General features: G+C 37.1%; 1 protein-coding gene across 1 annotated transcript; it reads left to right on the forward strand.

Moving 5' to 3' along the window:
- Window positions 1–4,883: 4,883 nt before the first annotated feature.
- LOC113108445 (raftlin-2-like) lies at window positions 4,884–25,082 on the forward strand. Its single transcript, XM_026271578.1, has 9 exons — window positions 4,884–5,394; window positions 19,268–19,448; window positions 20,153–20,261; window positions 21,341–21,530; window positions 21,884–22,102; window positions 23,126–23,232; window positions 23,339–23,442; window positions 23,531–23,609; window positions 24,325–25,082. The coding sequence occupies exons 1-9, from the start codon at window positions 5,256–5,258 to the stop codon at window positions 24,520–24,522; spliced, it is 1,326 nt and encodes a 441-aa protein (XP_026127363.1). The 5' UTR covers window positions 4,884–5,255; the 3' UTR covers window positions 24,523–25,082.
- The last annotated feature ends 390 nt before the right edge of the window (window positions 25,083–25,472 follow it).

The following is a 25,472-nucleotide window of genomic DNA, read 5'->3' on the forward strand; positions in this document are numbered from 1 at the left end:
GACAGACAGCAGGACCACACTGACATGAGGCCTTTAACACTTCACTGATGAATGTAATCATAAATGACATGGACCGTCCTCTATCTGATGTGTGTGTAGAACACATGACAAGGGCATGAGAATATGGTTCATAAAACTCACACAGAAGTGCAGAATAAAAAAACATTGTGAAAACCCTGCGATGAGCCAAGTGAAGAGGGCTTGTTCGAGATCCAAGTCCTCTGTGAAAAGCACTCTAACACCTTTCTGCAGCTTTCCTCTTGTCTTTGTAAAACTAACCCCTCTCTGTGAGAAAGAGTTCCATTAAACATAGCTTTAAAATGCACTTTAAGACTGATTAGTGTTTTAACATCCTACTTTACATTGGCACACCTTAAATGTTTAGCACACTGGGTAGCAAAGGAGGGTTATGAAATGGGAACTTTGGGAAAGAATGGGGCTTGTTTTAGTCAGCCTGTTCAGCCAAAAGTAGACAGTTGGTGTAAGGTGTGTGTGTGTGTGTGTGTGTGTGTGTGTGTGTGTGTGAGGTAACAGTGTATGAGGCAAAGAGGTCTGAAAACGATCTTCTCATAGCAAAGTACACACCCAACTGAATATTCACCACATCATATCTGTGTGTTACTTCTTAGAAAATGTGTTAGTGTCCACTAACATTAATTATTAAACAATATGTGGGGTATTTCTGTTATTAATAATAATAATAATAATAATAATAACAATAATAATAATATTCTCTCACTATTAGCTACACAGTGTCTGTTTTTCTGTTATTTGTTTAGATTATAGAACCAGGTTAACACCTAACACAGCAACATTATATGATTAAGGTTAGACTTGAGTCGATAAATAACGAAAATGTGTGTGCACACGTATCTTGAACTATTCCAAAACATACAGCAGTATTCACGGAAGTGTGTGATGATAGATAGTTTTTCACTAAGAACTAGGCTACCATGTGTATAACGCCCTCTAGTGTATATCGTAAATTACTACAACGATTTAAGATTAACATTACAGCCAGAATCATATAAATAAATAAATAAAAATACACAGTTTACTTTTAAAATATGGCACATCTTGTATGCTTTTGTGTTGTAGGATCCCTACATAAATCGTTTACCTGGTAGCCTTGTCTTGTAAACTTGGTTTAAATATTTCAGTGTTTCTACACGCTTGTTATTGCTGGAGAGCGCGCGGGAGTGTGAGAGGTGACAGATGTGTGTCAGGGTCGTGTTGCTCTTATCTCTGTGTCCTTCACTCCTCAGCTCTACTTCTTTGCTCTCTGTTCGGTGTGGAACGAGATAACAGAAGGTGCAGGTGCAGCCTATCTCAACTCCTTTATTGTTTTTTATTGTATTTCAAAAAGTCAAAAAAGTCATTTCTATCTGCACTTTACATCTCCTCACATTCAAAACCGAATCTTTTTTTTTTTCATGTTGGATCAAACGCTCTCAAGTGCTTCATGGAAAAGAATGAAAAGAATAAGAGTAGCTGGTTACTTTTAGCTGGAAGATGCTAAAGATTTGCATTATATTTTAGCTATCAAAATATTCAGTCATAACAGTCATGTTTAACTTATACATTTCCTCTAGTTTTGTAAAAATTTAGCTTAGGCCTACCACTTTATTTGAATAGATGTTCCAAGGGCTACATTCTTTATTTAAACCGGATTCAAGGCACTTTATAGAATTTACATCTCTGCTTTACATTATCAAAGACAAATAATATAATTATTTATATGAATGATGGTTTAAGAAGAAAAAATGACTATTACATCACACTCTCTGATAAAGCAGTTATTAAATATTACAGATTTTTTTATAATTAAAGAATAAAAATTAAATAAAATGTTAAGTTATGAAAACATTTTCACAAGAGGGAATATTCGAAAACTGAAAGAAAACATAATTTGCATATTATTTTAGCTGTACTATTCAGTCAGTAATGTATATAAGACAGACAGTTTGGTGAGGTCCAACAGCATGTGGATTTCTGGATTTTACACAGTATATTTTAATACATTTTATAATATCGATATTCAGATATTCATGGATATTTAGCTTAATTCTTTATCACAGTCAGAGGCCCACTCTCTTGTTAAATGTTGCATCTGAGTGGCAAAAGATCCACAACAAAATCTATTACACAATGAGATGAGTGAAAATTCTATCAGACATGATTGTTACTTTTTTCTATTGAATCTACACTGGTGACATGAAATTAAATTGGAATTTTAATTTATAATGCTAAACATTTTTTAAATCACTATTCAATACAGAATTATTACATGTGTTGAACACTAGGTGGCGCTGTGTTACATGTATTGGAGAAGAGACGTGTGGCGATCATTTGCAAACCTGAATTCGCTCATTCATGAGGCAGTTTAAATGGCCTTTATGTTTCATAAGAAGTCCAGTTTTAATTTGTATTTTCTGAATGATAAATCATATCTAAGCAATTGTAATACTTACTTCTATTATTTATTGGTAGATTGTTTTTTTCAATATAATTATTACTAGTTAAAGAGAATGTGGGAGTTTTCGAAGTAGATTTTGAAAAAGACAGCTTCTACAACCACCATGGTTGCCGTGTCTGATATAGTGATTTTACCCCTCTATCTAATTTCTGATTGGTTTCCACTAGCATCTTGTAAAAACACTACTCAGTCTCCACTATATTATGTAATTATACCTTTTAATTTCCTCATAAGATGGAATAAGATACTATTCAATTACTAAATCAGGTACAAAAAAATGCCAGTTTAAAATAAATGCTGACATCAATCCATCCATCAGTTTCCAAACCACTTGTCAATCTGCCTTCTGTGGGGGTCTTCTTTCCGAGAGGTGACATTGCTTCCCGTTGTGTTGCTCTAACATTAAAAATGATTGTAAAAAGTTACATTTGGTTCTCGCCAGGAATGATCTCAGTGGAGCTCAGGAACAGATGAATAGGTTGCGTAGAGTCAGGATTATGTGTCAGAGTGACTGATGTAGGCCAGTTTAATCTCACAGGAACCGAGGTGGGATCATATTGTGGAGTGATGTGTATTATTCTGTATTTTGGGATGAAAATGTGGAGACAGATGAGAAATGAATAGTTAGTGTAATTTTTGGAAATACTAGTTTAAAAATAAATAATTTGAGTTTTACATTTGCATACAGTTTTGTATCAGTTTAACTATCTACTGTTTCCTTCCTATGCTTTCTGTTTAAAGAAGGCATGGGTTTCCTTCCCAGTGTCCTCTGGGTGTGGTTTAGACTGACAGTGGTTTCCGGTCTAGGACCCAGACTTGGTTTTCAGTGTTATTTCTGAGCACTGACCAAGAGGCACACAGATGTGTGGCCTACTGTTGAGACTGAAACTGAGACTGGCATGATATACAACTAGATAAAAAGGTTTGTCAAGACAAACTTTGAAGTTGGCTTGAAAAAGCTAATAAGTAGATTTAGCTCTTAAAATCCATAAATGCATCAGATGTCTGTTGTCTTACAGGGCAACCCAAGGCCACATAATCAAAAAAGAATGACAGGAAATTGGACACAAAGATGTTTTCAAAGAATCGGTTTTGAAAACTATGGAAACTAATCCCGAATCATAACTATTGTGTTCAGAACGGTAAGAGCCAAAACAATAAAGTGCCACACAAAGCCACTAAAATGAACTGCTTTCAAAAATATGCCGCTTTGGGGCTGGTTAATGAGACTGTTGTTCAGCATGGTGCTTACCGCCAGCAGGTGGGCATTGTTTTCAGCTGTAAGTTTGACAGGTGGTACAGTAGCAAGCTACTTTGGTAGTTTCATGTTTTGTTTTTTTTTGTTCCGCTTTAGTCTGGGTGAAGTCTGACTCACACACAACTGTGTAAAAATAGAGCCACATAATACACACACTGAATGATTTCCCCCATTTCAAGGCCTCCTTCCTTCCCTCTCTCTCTTTTGTTATGTTGTATTACCAAAATGCTCTTATTTTCTTTTGTAAGAGAAAAGGTAGCCTACTGTTTTTCAGCATCAGTGGCGCATGTCTGTTTGTGCTTTAGCCATGTGCTGCTTCTAAAATGCACAAACAAGATCCAGATGGCCTCTAAAAACCTCCCTCAACATTAGGCCAACATTACAGCTGCCTTCTTACAGTAAGACCCATGTGATAAAGCATGTCACTTCCACAGGTCTTCAAATAGGTAACTGAAATTATGAAAGTCATAATCATATAATAAATCTTTAAAGAAACACATCTGATCACTGGCTGTGTTGCTGGTTTAAGGAAGTTATAGCATGACGGCGCTCAAATGAATAGAATGGGTTAAATGAATGGTGAAGTGTTTAGTAAATTAGATATTTTAGACATTAATCTTTAAAAAAAATACACTCTTGGACATACATATAATTTTCTACTCAGCTCCCCAGGTTTTATATGGCCAACAAATTTAGCTTACCGCTTATTTGAACAGATGTTTCTAGTGCTGTTATTTGCAAAATTGCTGGTTTTGGAAGGAATTTTTGCACCAGGGAAAATGACTATGTCATGTTTTTAATCAAACATTTTTGTTTGTTTTTAAAATAATTATAGAATAAAAATAACAATAATGCCAAGAAAACAAGTTGAGGACAAATACTGAGAGTCCATTTATATACATTTGTTACAACTGTTACCAAGTGTAATGAGAAGGCGTTTTAATAGAAGTTATCATCCTCTCAAAATATTAATTTGTTATTTCCATTCGAAATATGTTTCAAAAAATGTTAGGAGTCAGTTAACAAAGTTTTCTGTGTGCCTTGTCAAAATGTTAGGATTTACACACGCCCCGCCTCCTGTTTAATATGCAGCCCCGCCCTAGTTAAATATTCAAGAGTCCCGTTCTTCCTTTACCACGCCCCCTCATTAATTTCAACACGCTTCCAGCCCTCTACAACTTTTGCTTTATTATTTCGCGGCCATTTAGGGAGACTGAATGTGATGTTTTCTGCTAGATTTTTTAATGAAAACAGTCTGGATATCTTTACTGCACAACTTCAGAAAGTATTTTATTCTTTTAGTCTCATAAAGACCTCGTAGCAGGATTTGGTGATCTTTGCTTGACTTGAGCCGTTTTCTTCGGACACACGTCATCCTCGGTTCAGTGCCACTCCCAAAGGATTAAGTTGTTGAATATGGAGCAAACCCACTGAGCAAGCACGGGAGCGGGAGTCCTCTGAGTGCGTGGCCGAGTGGGTCGTCCCGTGTCCGGCCTTACGTGTGCTGGAGATCCCGGTAATATGGGATGTGGACTACGAAAATTGGAGGACCCTGAGGACAGCAGCCCGGGGAAAATCTATTCCACTTTAAAGAGACCACAGGTCGAGACTAAAACAGACTCCGTGTACGAGTATGTGCTGCTGGACTTCAGTCTGGAAGGTACAGATCGGTGAAGTAAACAAAGATTATTATGTGATGTTCGCTTACAAAAACATTGCCCTGGTAACTATAGTTTCATATAAATTGACTTAGATTACCCTTAAAAGTGAAACGGTAAACAAACTGTCAACCGTTCTGAAAGCTGTTTAGAGTATTCCCAATAACTATATATATTATTTATTTATTTGCAGAAACGTAATTCGCATGGCACGTTTTCATTTTGCAAGGATGTAAGAGATCCAGTAGTTGGGGGTCTCTAAATTGTGCAAGCTGCCTTGCTAGACATCAGTGGCATGTGCCAGTGATGCACAAAAATGTTGTCTGGGTAGGCAGCTCACTATGATTCGAGTCAATGCCATGTCTTCACTTTCAAACTTCTGGCATGATGAATCTTGGCATGTGCGTCTTGGAGTGTGTGAGAGATTACAGTGTTTCACCCAGCAACAGCGCTGGAGCTTTATCATGTGGAAATAGGTCAGGAGGGTTTTCTCTCTATTAACGGCGTCTGAGGCGCACAGACAGACGGCAGCATACCCGCTTCTGTTCCACAAGATGACAATCATACTCGCTCCCTCTGTGCAACAGTTTCCACTATCTGAATTTCTCATTAGAGCCTCATTCTTGGATTGAAGGGACCATGCGCATCTATTTCGTACTGCCCACATTCATCGTATTTAGAATTAATGCAGCAGGAGTATAAATCGTAGTGATGTGTAATTTTGCCTGAAGGAGAAAGGGATTGTTTTCCAAGTTGTTGCGGGTTTTTGTCGCCAAACGGCCTTGAGAGGGAAATGGGGAAAACCCGTAGTGCAGAAGGAAACATCATCATCATCATCATCATCAGTCGCTCCACTACACTCTTTACGGCCCAGACCATATTTTAGTATGTGCGTTGAAACTGAAAAATATGCAGACTTAACTGGTCAATATTTGTTTTAACAGACATACATTTTTCTAAGGTATCAACAAAGTAAAACAAAGTATATCTAAGTATCGAGTGTCGCATCCTGCAAAACGTGAAATGATTTGTTTCCAACAGTTGATAGCCTGAATTCACTCTAAGTCGCTTTGGATAAAAGCGTCTTCTAAATGCATTAATTTAATTTAATTCATTAAAAGAAAAGATCCTTATTATACAAGCATTCTTTTACTCATTCCGTTCAGATCCACTTGTTTTTGACAATCATTTTGAGTAGGCTAGGTTTCAGATCTGAGAAGGGTTGGTGCACTTTTAACGGCAACCGGATATAATAGAAATATTGTAGCTTACAGAAAAATTTAGTCAGAATGATATACATTGAAACCAAAAATTATTGAGACACCAGATATGATTAGTGATATTTTTTTTTTTTACTAGTGGGTGCAGGACAAATATTTTGGCAGTGACATCAATTTTGTTTCGCAAAGATTATTTTTCCACATGTTTCTGTGGTATACTAAAAAACAATAAGCATATCATAAGTTTTAAAGGCTTTTATTGGCAAAAAATGAGTCAATATTTACAATGTTTTCTCCATAACCTCTGCAATTCGCTTTGGCATGCTGGATATAAGCTTCTGGGCCAAATCCTGACTGATGGTGATCCATTATTGACCTATTAGTTCTTGGAGTTGATCACTATTTATCGGCTTCTGCTTGTCTACTTGCCTTTTGAAGACTGGCCACAGGTTCTCTATGGGATTGAGATCCGGGGAGCTGCCTGGCCACGGATCCAAAATTCCAATGTGATGATCTTTGAGCCACTTTTTTTTCACTCTTGCTTTGTGACATGGTGCTCCATCATGCTGGAGAATGCAGGAATCATCACCAAATTGCTCATGGATCATTGGAAGACATCGCTTTTGCAGGACGTTTTGATACCATTCTTTATTCATGGCAGTGTTTTGGGCAGAATTATGAGAGCGCCCACTCCCTTGGTTGAAAATCAGCTCCGCACATGAATGTCTTATGATGCTTCGCTGTTGGTAGCGTTCATCTTTTCAGAACAATCGGTTTTTCAGATGTCCCAAACAGTTGAAAGAGAGCTTCATCAGAGAAAACTACTTTGCACCAGTCTTCTGCTGTCCAATACTTGTACTTCCTGCAGAATTTCAGTCTGTCCTTGACGTTTTTCTTTGAGAGAAGGGGCTTTTTGCTGCCCCTCCTGACACCAGGTCTTCGTCCAAAAGTCTTGGCTTTCACTGTGCATGCAGATGCTCGCACACCGACCTGCTGCCATTCCTGAGCAAGATCTCCACTGCTGGTGACACGATTCTGTAGCTGACTCCTCAGGAGGAGACTGTCCTGGTGCATGCTGGACACTCTGGGACGTCCTGAAATCTTCTTCACTGCAGTCGAATTTCTGTCTTTGAACTTCTTGATGATCCGGTTCTTTCAGGTGCAATATTCTTTGTAGCAATTTCCTTGCATGTGAGGCCATTTTGATACAAAGTGATGATGGCTGCAAGTGTTAACACCAAAACCGCTTAAGCAGCAAACTTAGCAAAACACAAAATTTGTCACTGTCAAAACTTTTGGCCATGACTTTATAATTCATAAGTGTAAGTGAGGATAACCAACAATTCTTCATACATTGAAGTTCCAGTTAAATTTGGGATCAAAAAATATTTGAACACTTTGACCTGACCAAGTGTTTTTCTTTTTTTTTCTTTTTTATTGCTAATGCAACCTTTTTACACCATAGACTGATCAAAATTAAGCATTGCTTGGTTAACCTAAATTAGTATTATCTAACTGTATACTTAAATTTACCAGCTGAATGATTTTTGGTCGATAGTAATCTATTACATGCCTTTCTATCAAAGTTTGACATTATCAAGATTAATTTCGGACACCGTTTAACTCCTCTTGAGTTCTTGTGCTATTTTATGACGATTTTCTAAACCATAGTGAATAAACCGTAATCTAATGTGAGATGTTGAATTGAAATGTTGACCGTACATCTTGATGGTCTCCCACACACCCACTTCTTTGAAATCTTTGTTTTGTCATGTAGTACGTGTTGGGTATCCAGATACTGCTTGGGATGTGAAGCGGTTTCACCCATCACGGGGGCTCCACCTACCCAAGCCTCAAATCCATCACTTTAGAATATTAAGAGGAAAACTAATTACTACCCAAAACCTAAATCTCATTCCACTGGACGTGTTGTCACATGGTCTCAAACATCAACTTTCATCAAAAGCCTCAATAATATTAGAGCATTTAATCATATGGTAAGGCAGCACATCTTCAGATATTGTACCTTTTCATCTGAACATAAACATGGCTGTGGGAGTGAGTCAACTGGCATGTCAGTTCATCCCTTGTTCCAGCCTTTCATTCCTGAGAACACCTGGTGTACAGATGCCTGAAGCGACGGTGTTTGACACTGCTTAGTGGAGGGCTCACATTATTTAGACAGTTTCCAGGCTCCTTTGTGTCGCTCTGGCTGCATATTAGGTGTAACCTGTGAGTTCCAGACACCAATCACCTCTGCTGTGTTTGTCTGTGAAATCGTTTTTTTTTTTTTGGAGTTCTTCTTTGCTGACATATGTGAGAACCTCAGCTTGGCACGCATGTACACACTTCTACCTAAAATTATGGCAGGGCTGATCATGAAGTTGATACAGACTTTGTGTCGCTCGTAAAAATACCACAGTTGTCGTATTTTGCATACTTCATGCGTGTACTTTTCACTCTTCAACGTGTCTTGACTTGAGTTGCAGGCCAAGACAGGTTCCAAAAGGCAATGGAAAGTTTCCATTGATGTTAAAGGTTCTTCACGGACTCAAGTATGGCACTAAAGAGTGCTGTAATGTGTTTTCCTTCTAGGTTTATGGTTGGCTGTTTTGTCTTTGTCTTGATTGTTGTATAAGAGGTTTTGCAAAGCTACGTGTAAAGGATCTTTTTCAAGATTGTAAATGAGGTTCATGACTTGGGTACTGGGAATGTCATAGCAGTTCATTTCAGTCACAAGCAATGAGACAACCTGATGTTGATGATTAGGATGACTGGATTGAGTTCTCGGAGATAACTGCACGTTCATGGTTGGTTTAAAAGGGGCTATGTATCGATACTCGAACTGGCATGCTAGGGGATTTGAGTACTAAATGATTTTCCTAATATATGTAGCATGTTAAATTAAAATGTAAAAAAAAAAAAAAAAAAAATACAACTATAATTGATTTGATTTTGATTTGGCGTGATCTTGTCTAAAGTTTGGTGTGTGTGTGTGTGCTCCTTATGTGTGGCTCTCTTGGGTAGTCCGTATGTGTTTTGATGAGAGAATGTTGACTTCAACTCTAAAGTCGTATCAACTTTTTAATTTTAAACAAAATCATTATTCTCACTCATTACATGAAATGAAAACGAGTATAGGATGACAATTACATTTTTTGGGGGTAAACTATTTTAAATGTTAGTCTTCAACATTACAGTCAGAGCATTGAATAATAAATATTTGATTCAGTTCAATCGGAAACTCCTTTACTGAAAAAAACCAAATCCACTTGCTCAATGCGGTGGTATATTGGTGTAATCTCCTTTTTGGTTAATCTCATACTGGCATGCTGGGGGATTTGAGTACTAAATGATTTTTCTAATATATGTAGCATGTTAAATTAAAATGTAAAAAAAAAAAAAAATACAACTATAATTGATTTGATTTTGATTTGGCGTGATCTTGGATCATTTGGTTCTTGGAAGCTCATCACAGAGTTGCTGTCATGGCAACAGGTACATAAGCTTAAATCTGCTTGGGAGCAGGCTTATTTCAACAGGGCTAGATCACATCCTTTTAACCAGAACTGATCCTTAGAATCTGTCTGCTACCACCGCTACTTCAATTGGAGTATCCTACTGATCCAGGGACAATTATTTAAAATAATAATTGTTAAATTCATTTTAAAGCTAATATAATAATGTTGTGTAGTCCATAATATCATACTAGACACAGCCAGTGTATTTTACTCACTGAAATATTTGTCATAAAATTATTTCATAACTGTATTCGTCTTATAAACATGCTATACAGATAATGTAGAGTCTCGTGCATTAATTTGAGTGGTGACCGCTATTATGAAAAGGACTTGGAGCGCAGGAGATGCAGATAACATGATCTTGACCCTTAAGAAACTTTCATCAATGCGGTCATGTCAAAATTAAACTAATCGCTAATTACTACATTTTAAAATATAAATGTAAAGACTATACAAATATTATAAATCACGAATCTAAATAATTGGGAATCATGTAAAAAAAAAATTAAAATCAAATAAAAACAGTGCACATTTACATTTCATTTATCTATTATAACATTTATATAGTTTTGTTTGCTTGACCATTTCCTTAAAGTCCAGCCATCTTGCTGCCAGCCAGTTACTATACTGCCGATCGTGGTTTCGAGTATCGATACATAGCCCCTTTTAAACCAACCCATGAACGTGCAGTTATCTCTGAGAACTCAATCCAGTCATCCTAATCATCAACATCAGGTTGTCTCATTGCTTGTGACTGAAATGAACTGCTATGACCTTGCAGTATTTTGCAGCTTGAAAACATTCCTGTTTCACAGAAATGCACACACAAAAAAAGAGAAGGCACAATATTTTGCATGATGAAAATAAATCCTGTTTTTAGGACCATAAATCTATTGCGTTGCATTTTTTATTTTATTTTTTTTGGTGGAAGTTAAGCACTTTTTTTATTTAAGGGTTCGTTCCCTCAGAAATTAAAATACTGTCAATAACTACTTCACCCTCATGTTGTTCAAAAACCTGTAAGACCTTTTGATCATCTTTAGAATTCATATATATATATATATATATATATATATATATATATATATTTATTTATTATTTTTTTTAATCTGAGCTTTTTGAACCTGCATGGATGGCAAGGTTTATACTACTTTTTGTGTGCAAAGAAAACAATGATTTTATTCAACAGTTGATGGGGCAGTCCTCTGTCATAGATGCATTATCCATCCATTTAAAGTCCGCACAATTCTGTACAGTAGATACTAGCAAGATGTATATGGCATCTTTTATAAGTGTCCTCTCTCTCTCGCTCTCACTCGCGCGCTCTCTCTCTCTCGTATTAAAATGTCCCATAAATTCCTTTACCAAATTTTTCTCCCTTTTATTATAGCCCAGTCTGTCAGTTTCTCATTTTCCCTATGAAGCCTTCACCTTCAGACTTTTAATTCATCTATTTTTGATTCTCCTTTCCTAAACCGCGTCACACACACACACACACACACACATACAGTCTCTGTATCTCTGGAGAACAGAGGCCTCTGTGTGTGAGTTAACAGGAGGGGGGGGGTTCAAGGGTTTGGGACAAATTGCAGGGCTTTCCAGGGTCCATATCTGTGAAAGATCCACCACTCTTCTCTGAGGACTATTGTGTTTTTGACGCTTGTCTGAAGCTCAAATGTATGGGGTGGGCATGCATATGTGCCTGTCAAAGCCACAGAGACTGCTGGGATGGTGAAACTTTCAGGTAGTTCCCAAATAATTTCTGGATGAGTTGAAAACTCATTTTCCTTTATAGCTGTTACAATTTGAGAATGCGTTTACAGGGAGAATATATTTGGTGTGTTTTCTCAGACTAAAATTCGTTTACTGGTCTGCCCCAGTGTGGGAACCGAAGGACCGAATGTTTGTGTGAGTATGTTTGTGTTGTATGTGTGGTGGAATGTTGTGTTTGTGAGGCTGAGTGTGTGTGGCGTGGGGCCAGCCCTCCCTGTGAACAGCAGCTCTTTGTGGACACAGGAAGTGGGTTGGGGGTTGGGGGAGAGGAGGGAGACGTTAGGGTGATCTTCTGTCAGAGGCTGCAGACAGGAGAAAGAGAAGTCAACTAAACGGTAGCACACTATCGGAGAGCCGCTTGGAGAAACCTTAACATAGGCTCTGTTCCAACACCTAGTGGGCGGCCTTGCTGTTTGCTGCCTACATAGACTGCATCCTAAGTGGAATGGACTGGAAATGTAATGCTGTATATGGCTGTAAAAAAAATATATATATATTTCAAATGTTTATTTCTTTTAATTTTGATGATTATAACTGACAACTAAGGAAAATCCCAAATTCAGTTTCTCAGAAAATTGGAATATTACTTAAGACCAATACAAAGAAAGGATTTTTAGAAATCTTGGCCAACTGAAAAGTATGAACATGTAAATCACTCAATATTTTATTTGGATCCCCATTAGCTTCAGCATAAGCTAAAAGCTATTCTTCCTGGGGTCCTATAATCTACCATGTGACAGTACAATTTATGACACACCATACGTACAAGACCTTACACTACATTGAAAATGCATATTATACAGTTAATACCATTGATCTCAAAATAATAATTAAACAATAAAAAAAAAAAAAAAAAAAAAAAAATGCGCCGCTCCGAATAGATCTATATCAAAAATAATGTAACTAAGAACCCTATAACAGTATCTCCTTAAATTAATATTAACTGTATATGTTTCTTTGAAGCTAATATTTCTTAAGTGGGTTTTTTTTTTTGAAACCATACAAAGTGTTTTGTTGTTTAATAGTATTTGGGAGAGAGTTCCATTCACACATTGCTCTATACCTTACTGAACATTGAATTGATTTGGTTTTTACTATTGGTAAAATAAAATAAAACTACTCCTACTGCATGCCTCGTTGGATAATAATGTATATCTGTACTAAAGGATAGTTTTTCATATAAAGTAAAAGGTGTTTTGTTGGTTATAACATTATACAAAAATACCATTAGTGAATACCCCAATCAATTTTTTACTTTAAACCATGAGAGGCTTTCATGCATTTTTTTAAAATTTGATCTAAACCCACATGAGAGAGCCAGGCGTGCAGCTTTATTTTGGATAACTTGTATTTTTTTTTTTATATTAGTTGATGAAGTATTGAACCAAACCACAGAGCAGTAATAAAGGTGTGAAAAAAAAAAATGCATAAAGTACTTGTTTAACAATCTGTGGTGTAATATATTTTGCACATCTTTTAATAACCGCCAAAGTGTTGCCCATTTTAGTTAACAGTTTCTGAATATGTTTGTCCCAACACAATCTACTATCAATCATCACTCCCAATAATTTAGCCGCCTCTTTTTGCTCAACTGAATTTTGATCTATGCTAAGTTCAAGCTTCGGTTTGGCAAGTAAAGAAAAAGGAGTTCCAACCACAAAACCGGTAGTTTTAGATGCATTGAGAATCAATTTGTTATTTCTTATCCAGGTCACCACTAACTGTAGTTCTCTTTGTAGTTTTGCATTTAAATCCCCAATTTCAGTTCCTGATAAATATACAGTGTGATCATCAGCAAACATTGAAATGCTTGCTTTATCTAAAACAGTTGGAAGATCATTGGTAAAGATTGTGTAGAGAAGCGGCCCAAGACAACTTCCCTGAGTCATTATTACTTTTGGACCCGATTTAGAAACTTTTGTTTTCCTTACAATTGCAATAAGATTGTAGTCGCTGAAACCAACTGGCACTGATACACAATTTGAGCAAACTTGTAGTCCATTTATAAACATGTGGTCAATACAGGAAACAGACAGAGTACCATCCTTTTTCAAACATATTCTAGTCGGTTTATTAATTACCTGTGATAATCCACATGCTATTGCTGTGCTCATTAATTTGATTTTCATAGGACAGTCAGAAGAATTCCAATCTATGTTGTAGTCACCCATTAAGGAAGTTTCCAGATTCATACTATTAGCATGATCTAACATATCACATATTTTGTCTAAATATTCACTATTAGCATTAGGAAGTCTATAACAACATCCTATGAGTAATGGCTTAAGATGTTTCAGACTAACTTTTAACCAAATTATTTCAAAACCAGAATAAATTAAATCTGGCATCATTTGGACAGGTATATGATGCTAAATTAACCCACCTATATACAATAACCCACATATACACATTCATACACGAACTCGGACATACAATTTTGCATTGCCACCAATTGTCAAGGTTATAGTAAGTGAGCTACTGTGAGTACTCAATACTTAGTTGGGGCTCCTTTTTCCGTGGCGTTGCATGGAGTCGATCAGTCTGTGGCACTGCTCAGGTGTTATGAGAGCCCAGGTTGCTCTGATAGTGGCCTTCAGCTCTTCTGCATTCTTGGGTCTGGCATATCGCATCTTCCTCTTCACAAAACCCCATAGATTTTCTATGAGGTTAAGGTCAGTCGAGTTTGCTGGCCAATTAATAACATGGTCCTTAAAGCAGGTACTGGTAGCTTTGGCACTGTGTGCAGGTGCCAAGTCCTGTTGGTAAATGAAATCTGCATTTCCATAAAGTTGGTCAGCAGCAGGAAGCATGAAGTGCTCTAAAACTTCCTGGTATATGGCTGTGTTGACCTTGGACCTCAGAAAACGCACTGGACCAGCAGCAGATGACCTGTCACCCCAAACCACTGACTGTGGAAACTTTGCACTGGTCCTCAAGCAACGTGGACTGTGTGCCTCTCCTCTCTTCCTCCAGACACTGGGACCCTGATTTCCAAAGGAAATGCCAAATTTACTTTCATCAGAGAACATAACTTTGGACCACTCAGCAGCAGCACAGTCCTTTTTGTCTTTAGACGCTTCTGACGCTGTCTGTTGTTCAAGAGTGGTTTGACACAAGGAATGCGACAGCTGAAACCCATGTCTTGCATACGTCTGTGAGTAGTGGTTCTTGAAGCACTGACTCCAGCTGCAGTCCCGCGACAGTGGATTCCGCGATTCAATCATTTCGCAAACACAGACGGGGTGAATTTATGATTGAAAGTGTAAAAGTTCATACACAAAACTAAGTTGTTACGTGTCCACATGCTTTTTTAAGTGGGTTTATGTTCGACACTAGGCTAACGTTACATAGTTTTGCTTCAGGTAGAATGATAAGGCTAATTATATATGCATTCCACTTTCTGAAACAACCTTACACAGTTTTGATAACGTTAATAATGAACACGATGTTAATATAGCCTACCTGTGATGAAATGCCGACTGCGCACACACACACATGCTTAGTCTTGGGATTCCACAACTTCCCTTGATCATCCTCACAATTTATTGCTTGTAGCCATTTTGTAATCCTTTCTGGCTCTGTATGTTTATTAGGATGGATGTAGAACATCAATTCATAATTTGTTAGTTTATTGGAGGTACAGAAAATGACACCGCAACTCTTCGGCGTGATTGTACCGTTTATTTCAATTGTCGCCAAGGCAATGTTTTCCCCCACGGGCTAAATTCACATCACGTGACGGGGCGTTCCCGGGGGTGTTCCCAGACCAACCGTCTGGGTCTATGAATGAATATACAATCACTTTTTGAATGGAATTAGTGAAATCAACTTTTTGATGATATTCTAATTATATGAGCAGCACGTGTGTGTGTGGTAAAACAATTTACATAATAGGCAAACAAATTTTTGATTTACAGTATCACTCCTTTTTGGTATTTTTATAATTTAGATTCAGTAAAACTGACAATTTTGAATCCATGCAGAATGCACAGCCATTTCATTAATTCATTACATACATATATATGAGAGAGAGAGACAGAGACCGAGAGACATTATATTTTTATTCAGCAAGGATGCTTTCAATTGATCAAAACAGTCAATGTTACAAATAAGTATTTCAATAAGTATAACTTTCTATTGATGTAAGAATTCTGGAAATGTACCATGAATTCCCCAAAAATGTTATAACCATTTTTAACATTGACAATGAGTGTTACTAATGATTTCCAAAGGATCGTATGACACTGAAAACTGGAGTAGTGGCTGCTGGAAATTCAACTTTGCCATCACAGGAATAAATTGCATATTAAAATATATTTAAAATATAGAATACATTTATTTTAAATGGTAACATTTCATAACATTACTTTTTTTCTGTATTTTTCTCAATTAAATTCAGCCTTGGAAAAGTGAGCAAAAACATTCAAAAGTCTTACTGACTTCAAACTTTTGAACTATAGTTTACATGTTATGTTTGGAACAAAATATAGTATAATTTGCGAAGATATGGGAATCTTTTGAGTCATAGCTAGCCTATATGATGGATATTGCCAATTTAAATTGGGTACTTTTATAAATCCTCAATCTCATTGCTTTTCTTTACACAATTTTCAAGAGACATCCAATTTCCAAAATCCAGTTTCCCCATGTTTTCCCATCCCTAAAAGTCACATGAAGGTACGAGTGATTGGTCACTTTACATGTCAGTCACATTACCTTTTGTTGTCTAAGGCTACATTCACACGACAACGACGATGACAATGACGACAATTTCAAAACGATCCATGAAAATGGCCAAAAATTATTTTATGTATGCCAGGCCAGTAGTTGGTGCTGTCACCTTGTTAGTAAACTGTTCCTTTAGGGAAGTGACGATTATACAGGTGCTTCTCAATAAATTAGAATGTCGAGGAAACGTTTATTTCAGTAATTCAACTTAAATTGTGATTTATTAAAGAAAATTCAATGCAAACAGACTGAAGTAGGTTAAGTCTTTATTCTTTTAATTGTGGTGATTTTGGCTCACATTTAACAAACTCACCAATTCACGATCTTAACAAATTAGAATATGGTGACATGCCAATCAGCTAATCAAATCAAACACCTGCAAAGGTTTCCTGAGCTTTCAAAATGGTCTCTCAGTTTGGTTCACTAGGCTACACAATCATGGGGAAGACTGCTGACCTGACAGTAGTCCACAAGACGATCATTGACACCCTTCACAAGGAGTCTAAGTCACAAATTCATTGCCAATAAGCTGGCTGTTCACAGAGTGCTGTATCCAAGCATGTTAACAAAGTTGAGAGGAACGAAAAGTGTGGAAGTAAAAGATAACTTGAAAACCAAAGTCACTGCACCAGTTTACCAAGAAATCTTGGAGCAATTCATGCTTCCTTCTGCTGACCAGCTTTTTCAAGATGCTGATTTAATTTTCCAGCAGTATTTGGCACCTATCCACACTGCCAAAAGCACCAAAAGTTGGTTAAATGGCCATGTTGTTGGTGTTTTTGATTGGCCAGCAAACTCACCAGACCTGAACCCCAGAGAGAATCTATGGGCTATTGTCAGGAGGTCAATGAGAAACAAGAGACCAAAAATGCAGATGAGCTGAAGGCCACTGTCAAAGAAACCTGGGCTTCCATACCACCTCAGCAGTACAAACTGATCACCTCAATGTCACGCTGAATTGTGGCAGTAATTAAAGCAAAAGGAGCCCCTACCGAGTATTGAGTACATGTACAGTAAATTAATATACTTTCCAGAAGGCCAACAATTCACTAATTTTTTTTTTTTTTTCTGAAGTATTCTAATTTGCTGAGATTGTAAATTGGTAGGTTTTTGTTAAATCTGAGACAAAATCATCACAATTAAAATAAACCAAAGTCTTAAACTACTTCAGTCTGTGTGCATTGAATTTATGTAATACACAAGTTTCACAATTGGAGTAGAATTACTAAAATAAGTTAACTTTTCCTCAACATTCTAATTTATTGACATGCCACCTGTATGTTGTATTTTATGTTAAGTAAATACACCCTTTTTCTGAAGAATAGGGATGAACGATACCATACGAATACTTTTAAATTCCAGTATCGTTGATATCTATATATTACTTCTAAATATGATAAATTATTAAATTTATTCAATTAAATTACTAAGAGTAAAATGGTTAATGATAACCACTTTATATTTGAAACACATTTTAACATTCAACATGCTTTTAATTGCAGCTTATTAGGTTACAGTGCTGTGTACACATGGTTAAAATCTGTTTACTGTAGTGGTAACCAGGGAAATCTTTATATATATGTTTGTGTGTGTGTGTGTGTGTGTGTGTGTGTGTGTGTGTTAAGTTGAACTACGGTCCCTTTAGTAAAGTCATGTTTCATGTTCATAAGGGACTGCCAGTGACAGGCTGCTGTATGCATAAAATGTAACCTTTTTATTCTGACCATGTGTGATTTATATCAACATTGCAGAATGGAACAAGATCAATATGAACTTTTTAATATTCAATTTACTTAAAAATGTAATTGCACAAACTATAGGGTACAATTTCAATTAGTTTGTGAAAATACTCAAACATATAATGTTTTTCTGTCCTCTGATAAGCATTGTTCTAGGCTGATTTTCCCAAAAGCATCATTGCTTGCTTCCGATACTTTTGTGTATGTCAGCCCTATTTGAATGCACTGTCAGAGGTGAGTGAACGATCTCTGTGATTTATTGATTCTGTCTTGTATTATTTGAGTGCGTTCAGATGTGCAGGAAAATAGTTCTATCCTACACAATTATTTGCCAATTCAGTGCATTTTATACTCCTTAATTTTTTGTTAAACAAACAAATCAATGGTTGAAAAAACAACTTAGTATCAATATTTTTGAGTATTAATACTTTCAATACTCACATTAGTATTGATATATCTCTACTCCCATCCCCACTGAAGATGCGTTAGCAAACTCTTGAGCAGCAACAACAGTACCATGTATTCTGCCATTGTGTACTTTTTAACGCTTGCCTTTAAAATCAACACATCCTGCGCATACCTAACATGGACTACAAAAAAAAAACCTAACGTACTATGCACGCGAGTGACATCACCGTTTTCTAAGATTCCCGTATTGGGTGTTTACACGGAAATTATATTGGTGGCATTTTCAAAAACTTGAAACCCGTTTTCAAAAATATGCATTTTCAGTTCCCAAAACAACAATCAAAATGCCGGTGCAAACAATCAAAATGCCGGTTTTACGAGACAAAGCTTCATAATATTTTCATAAGGTATAAAGTATATTAGCTTAGCTAATATGGTGGTTTCCTCTGAGTGTATTGTGAGTTTTATTTGTGCTGTGTTCCACAGGTAGTCGGCCTACGGTGCAGTATCTGTCATCGCTGTGCGAGCTGCCTCATGCCCTGCAGTCCTACTACACCCAGGGCTATGTACTGGCCGCCCTGCATCCCATCATCCTCTCTGTGGGCCGGACCCGCTCCCTGCCCTGCAGCCTGCTTTACCGGGCCATTCTGGTCCGGCCACGATCCAGGTAATGTTCTCCATGAAAAAGACTCCATACCTCATCATTGCACCCCAAAATCCCAACCCCAGCTCCTTCCAAGTAAATAATTAACTTTTAATGAGTCAGCATGAATAATTAATGGCTCATAGTTGGAGGTCAGACAGTCTAGCTGGAGTGGGCGGGGCTTGTGTGAAGTCATACTGGGGTACAGATGTGGGTTAAATTTAAGTTGAAAGAAGCCCCTGACAACAGTGTGGTTTTTCAGCAGCCAATGAGAACCTGCAAAGAAGCAGTGGAGGAACGGGACAAGCTAGACTATGATGATGTAAATTATTCAAAGTAACGTCTGGGACAGTTGTGATATGTTAATAATGTTGTAGTGTAAAAAACATTGAGCTGTGTAGTGCCAGTTCCTATGAAAACTCTATGATTGATGTCTGATTCTAGTGAGCATTAGCTTGAATGCCCTTTTAAGCAGAGACAATGGCAGTGAAACCTCTGAAGCTCACTTGAATGAATTGTAAATCATTAAATGTGTTGTTTGAAACCAGTTTTTACTGATGCTGGTTTATGGTTAAACGTGTCACCATTTTTATAATCTACTAATGAAGGACATGTCAAGAATTGCAAATGTCAGCAATGATAAAATATGCATAATGTTTTTATGCAGCGAGTTTTAAATGCATTTCCTAATTGATCTGTATTTGTTTGTTTGTTTTGTGTGGTTGCAGTAATCCTGCAGTGCCAATGATTGACAGCTTGCCAGTGTTGCGGGTGGAGGAGTGGCCACTGCCCGGAGAATCTCTGACCAGTGACACAGTGAGACTGCTCATAGACAGGGTCTGTGTCTTCATTTCAAATGCTTTTGTCTGTTGTCCATTTTCTTTTTTTATATCATTTACAGTGTTCAAGAAGTTCATTTATTTTTGCCAGATCTCTTGTGGTGTTAGTAGTGTTAGACCAATATTGTTTTTTACAGCCGATGACGATATCTTCGTAGAGTGGCTGATATGAAGCCAATATAATTATGTACTTTAATATTTAAGAAATTATTTGAATGTAGTAAAAAAAGTCAAATAAACATGAAATCTTGATTCTGTAATCCTATTACAATATTTTTCACAAATATTTAAATATATTATAAATATTAATAAAGTAAACACTGTAACCTGAATCCTATTTTTTTATTTTATTTTTCAAAATAAAGCCAAGGTAACACTCATGTTTACCGTCGGCATTCTGAATGTAAAATGAAAGTCTATTACTATATTAATATAAAAACAATCATTATAGTTTTTTGTATGCATTTTTTTTTTTGTTGAACCGTTCTGATTATTTGACAGACTTCCATCAGTATTAGACAGAACGGTTAAATAGCAAGTGGGAGAATGTGAGTGATGTGCGTGTAGGTGCTGCCATTCTCAGCACTGTCAAAATAAATGTCCCGCCTCAAACACAACGACCAAACAGAAAAACATATCGACCGATGGCGAGATTTCAAATGGGCAAATATCGTAGATATATTGGTCGAACACTAGTTGTTAGATCAGGTTTTTAGGAGTCTTGCCAAAATTTCATGGCCCCACCACATGCCTTTTTAAGAGTCAAGCATTTTTATATTTACATTTTTTTTTTATTAAATGTTTAAGTTTATAAATTTGCTTCACAAAAAGAAAATTTAGGTAAAGGCTGGCATACTCCACCAATTTACAGTATAGAGAAGTTGATACTAGTTGCTGCAGATTTGAGTTGATGGATTTAATTGAAAATCAAGGTGTGTGTGTGTGTGTGTTATCCTCAGTCATTTAGTGTATAATACCCAGTTTTCTCCTCTAAAAATCCACTATTCCTTGTGATGGAATGTTTAAATATGCTTTCAGATCACTAACCAGGTGTGTTTTGTGTGTGTCTGTCCTCAGGTGAACAGTTATTCCAGGGGTGGTGTGCAGTTTGTGGGGTCGGTGCTCCAGCAGGCTGGAGGAGGGGGATGTAATGGTAGGGTGCCCAGTCCCAGGAGGGGCTGCCGTTCCCCGCCCCGCACCCCACCTCGCACCCCGCCTCACACTCCGCCCGGAGATACAGATCTAGAGGGCCGTAGGTACAGCCCAGGTGAGATGCTCCTCTAATCTCATTATGGACCGTCTGCAGTCTAACAATTTAAACCATTTTAATAGTTTTAAATTCGATACACCACTCAAGGTTTTACAAAGAGATGCATTAGTAAAATAATTACTAGACCTGTGTAATTTGTAATAACCTGATTCAGACTAATGAAGACCCTTTGCTTTTATTTGTAACACTAATTACACTTTTATTAGTTATTGTAGATGGACTGATAGTTTGACCTATTAAAATGGTGTCTGAAGCAATGATCATTGCATGACTGACTTTACTGAAAAATGCCAAAGATTGAGGTTGCATTGGTCATACAAAACGTGTGTGAGACTCGCTATCGTTTTCAGACCTGAGGTTGTTGGTGCTGTTTCACTCCTGGGCTCCGGGATGTGCCCCGCTGGATTCGCTGGCCTGCTGTTACCACCAGGGTGCGCTGTCCATGCGCGTGTCCAGGAAGGGTCAAGTCGTCAGTGCCCTGGAAGCTGATTGGCTGGAATTGACCGCAGCTTACTACCGCAAGGGCTGGTCATTGGTCGACTCCTTTGTATACTGGGACACACCTAAAGGTAGATCTTGGACTTATTTTTGACTGTCACAATTTGATTCCCTGAGCTGGTTGTTTTTTCCGCTGAAATGTTTGTTTGTGAAAGGAAGATGTCAACATCCTCTTTAGCTCTTCATAAGGAAGATTTATGATTTTTATATAAGGAATTAACTGATTGTTTTTAACAAACCAGAACCCCTGTCATCTTGTTGTTGTTTCTTCCTCCAATTATAGCTTTTTATTTTCAGAAGTCTTCTTTATAATCCTCATTTTTATGCATCCTTCACATCTCTCTATCTTTAACCAAAGCCACGTTTCCCTTCTCCTGTCTCCCACCAGAACTAAATTTAGAGCTTACGTCCCTAACCTCACGACCGTGCTTCCTGTTTCGCACCAGACTAATAGGAGCTAAATCAGATGTGTGTGTGTGTGTGTGTGTGTTTGAGACATCTGGAGCTAGTCAATTTGACCATGAAAAGCAGTTTACAAAGTAGCCCTATAATCTCACTAACTTTAATTCCATGTAATATATTTCCTTATATAGTATAGTTAATATGTATACTGTTTGTTATGTTATTTGGTGGTCATTTAAAATTACATAAGATAACCACAAACTTTTGAACAATAGTATGTGTATGTTGTCTACCTGGTATATATTATAAAGGATGTATAATTTAATTGCAAAAAAACAAAGACCTCTGTAATGTTCCCAGTGTTTGCTCTATAATCTTCCTCTCATTAATGTATCTTGCTGTCATACAAGTAGTTCAGTTTCATTATCTTTTGTAGGTCATTGACACACTTCCAGCACTGACTAAATGAGACCTACAAATGATGTCTCTGTGGTTCAGTGGGTGAAAATATAGAAAAATCTGAATAAAATGGTCTCCTGTACTATAAACAGTCACTTTTAACATTCAGATCAGAGTAATAATGATAAAAGATGCAGTTGAATGAATACATTAACACTGTACACATCTAGACAAACAAATCTAGCTGTGAGTTGTCATTGACTTGCTTCTACAGTATAATGGTGTTTTTACAGGTGAGCCAGTGCCCAGGTCTCTAGAGGGGCTGTTTGTCTATGAGGAGAGAAGCACAGCGCCACCTGCCAACGACACCATTGTAGTGGAACAGTGGACCGTTATAGAGGTGTGACTGCATGCATGAAATATCTGAAAGGTGTCACATTATCACATGAAGGATGTTAAGTGTGTGCAATTTTGAGTTGTCTTGTGATTTCCTGTTTGGGTCCCAGGGTTCAAATGTAAAGACCGACTATGGTCCTCTGCTCCACACGCTAGCAGAATTCGGCTGGCTGCTCACCTGTGTGTTGCCCACCCCAATTATTCGCCATGACAGGTGGGACCCTCACAGTACAAGCCATATAATCATGTTTATTTACACCCCATCACCGTGTCCCAAGCTGACTGCTTTTCTTTTTCTGCAGTGAAGGGAATCTCGCCACCAAGCAGGTTGTTTTCCTGCAAAGACCCGTCAAGGGTCAAACGGTACCACAGCACAGTCAGGTAGCTGTTTGCTAATGTCATTTTAAACTCTTACATTTGTGAATCTGTTGCTTTTCTTACTTAAAGACATTTTTAAAGGATTGAATTGTTTTTGTGAGGAAGACTAACTTTTAAAGTGATAGTTCAACAAAATTTTTCAACAAAAAATTAACTAAAGATAACATTTTAAAATGATTTTGAACAACCACTCACAAAGTATTGTTACTTTAATAATATATATACAATTCTTGCATTTATTAGTATGTTGAATTGGCTTTTATTTGCATAGTTCCAATTTGAGTGTATTGTAATTTGCATATTATACTCCTCATTTAGTTGACCTTGAATTACTAAAATAACCAACTAATTAAAATTTAACTTATAAAGGCATTTAAAAAAAAGATATAAAAATGTCTAAATTAAAAGAGAAAACAGAAAATATAAAAATTTAATTCAAACATTAACAGCTATATTAGTTTATAAACCATACAGAAATAATACTGCAACATTTCTATTTTTTTGTTTAGATTGTTTCTAATATTTATATTTTATTTTAGCTTTATTAAAAATTGATTAAAAGTTTCTTTTTAATCATTTCGGTTAACTAAGTCACTTTTTTTTATACGGATAAAAATACAAAATATTTAAGGACATGAATCATATGTTCTCTAAAGTTTTCCAAAAATTGCAATATTGAGAGATTTTATGGCATGTTGTTTTGTTTTTGTTCCTGAAGGGATCTACACGACGAGAGGTGTGCAGTCACTCTGTGAGTCGAGGTGTGGATGAACCGCACACAGAGCTGTCGTCTCCATGTTCCGGGGGAATCGGCGGTTTCCCCGTGTTTGGAGGGGGGTATCCCAGTGCCCTGTCCCATTTAGATGAGGGAGGATTTGAGCCAGACGATGGGGCTGCAGAAGTCACCTGTATGTGATGAACCAACTCAAAGATGCAATTTCTTTTTCAAGTTCTGTCAGAAATCTTTGACGATTGAGAGCGGCAAGTGGCATAAAATTGACCACATCACCAGACCACAAGAGATTTGTGTCCCTGTATTAGAAACAGACTCATAGCACTTTTAACGTGTTGTAAATTATTTTTTAACAAGCCATAAGGTATCATAGAGTTTGGTTTTATTTACTCTTCATTGTACATGAACTGAAATCACTCTGAAATTCACTTTTATTTACATCAACAGTATTTCGCAGCACTCGCACAATACCATGTTCAGTTCACATCACATTTGTCTCAAGATGGAGCTCCTACACTATTTTTTTCCTCATCACTGTGAGTGTCCTTCCTCACGGTTCATTTTTTGCTGTTCTTTTTCCTGTTCCTTTTTTACTTCACCCCAGCTGACAGTTCAGTTGTTTGTTCTAACACCTGCAACAGTTCAACGTGACGAACTCAGGAACTGAGAGTCCAAACAGTCCCACTGCAGGACTCTGACATTTACTTGGTGTGCAGATTTGCGATGTGTTTACATTTTCTTGCAGAAATGTTCCAGGACTGTTTGAGGGAAATGCATATGAACAGTAAGCATACAGCGCTTCAGAATGGAATCCAAGAACTAGCCTGTACTAAAGGCTGTAGTCTGGTTTATCTGATCTCTGCCATGTGTTCAAGTGGTGCTAAAGCTGGATTTGGATCTTAATCTCCTGCGAGTTTCTTCACACTATCTAAAAGGATAAAGGGTAAAACATTTCCATTTGCATGTTAATGGCAGCATTTCAGTTTAATAACTCCTAAGGGACTATGGGCAGGGTACTTTCTTTTGTTTGGTATAAACTGACTAGTTCTCAGCTTATCCGGCTGGATTTTTCAAACTGAGCTGAAGTGGTGCTGCTTGTGCTACCTTAAAATGTTTGTAGAATTTTAACCACG

The sequence above is a fragment of the Carassius auratus genome, chromosome 9 (assembly GCF_003368295.1).
Source record: "Carassius auratus strain Wakin chromosome 9, ASM336829v1, whole genome shotgun sequence".
Lineage (NCBI taxonomy): Eukaryota > Metazoa > Chordata > Actinopteri > Cypriniformes > Cyprinidae > Carassius > Carassius auratus.

Coding starts and splice junctions, on each gene's coding strand:
- LOC113108445 (XM_026271578.1), top strand. CDS start 5,256: ATGGGATGTGGACTACGAAAATTGGAGGACCCTGAGGACAGCAGCCCG. Junction 23,233..23,338: donor AACAGTGGACCGTTATAGAG/GTGTGACTGCAT, acceptor TTTGGGTCCCAG/GGTTCAAATGTAAAGACCGA. Junction 23,610..24,324: donor CGGTACCACAGCACAGTCAG/GTAGCTGTTTGC, acceptor TTGTTCCTGAAG/GGATCTACACGACGAGAGGT.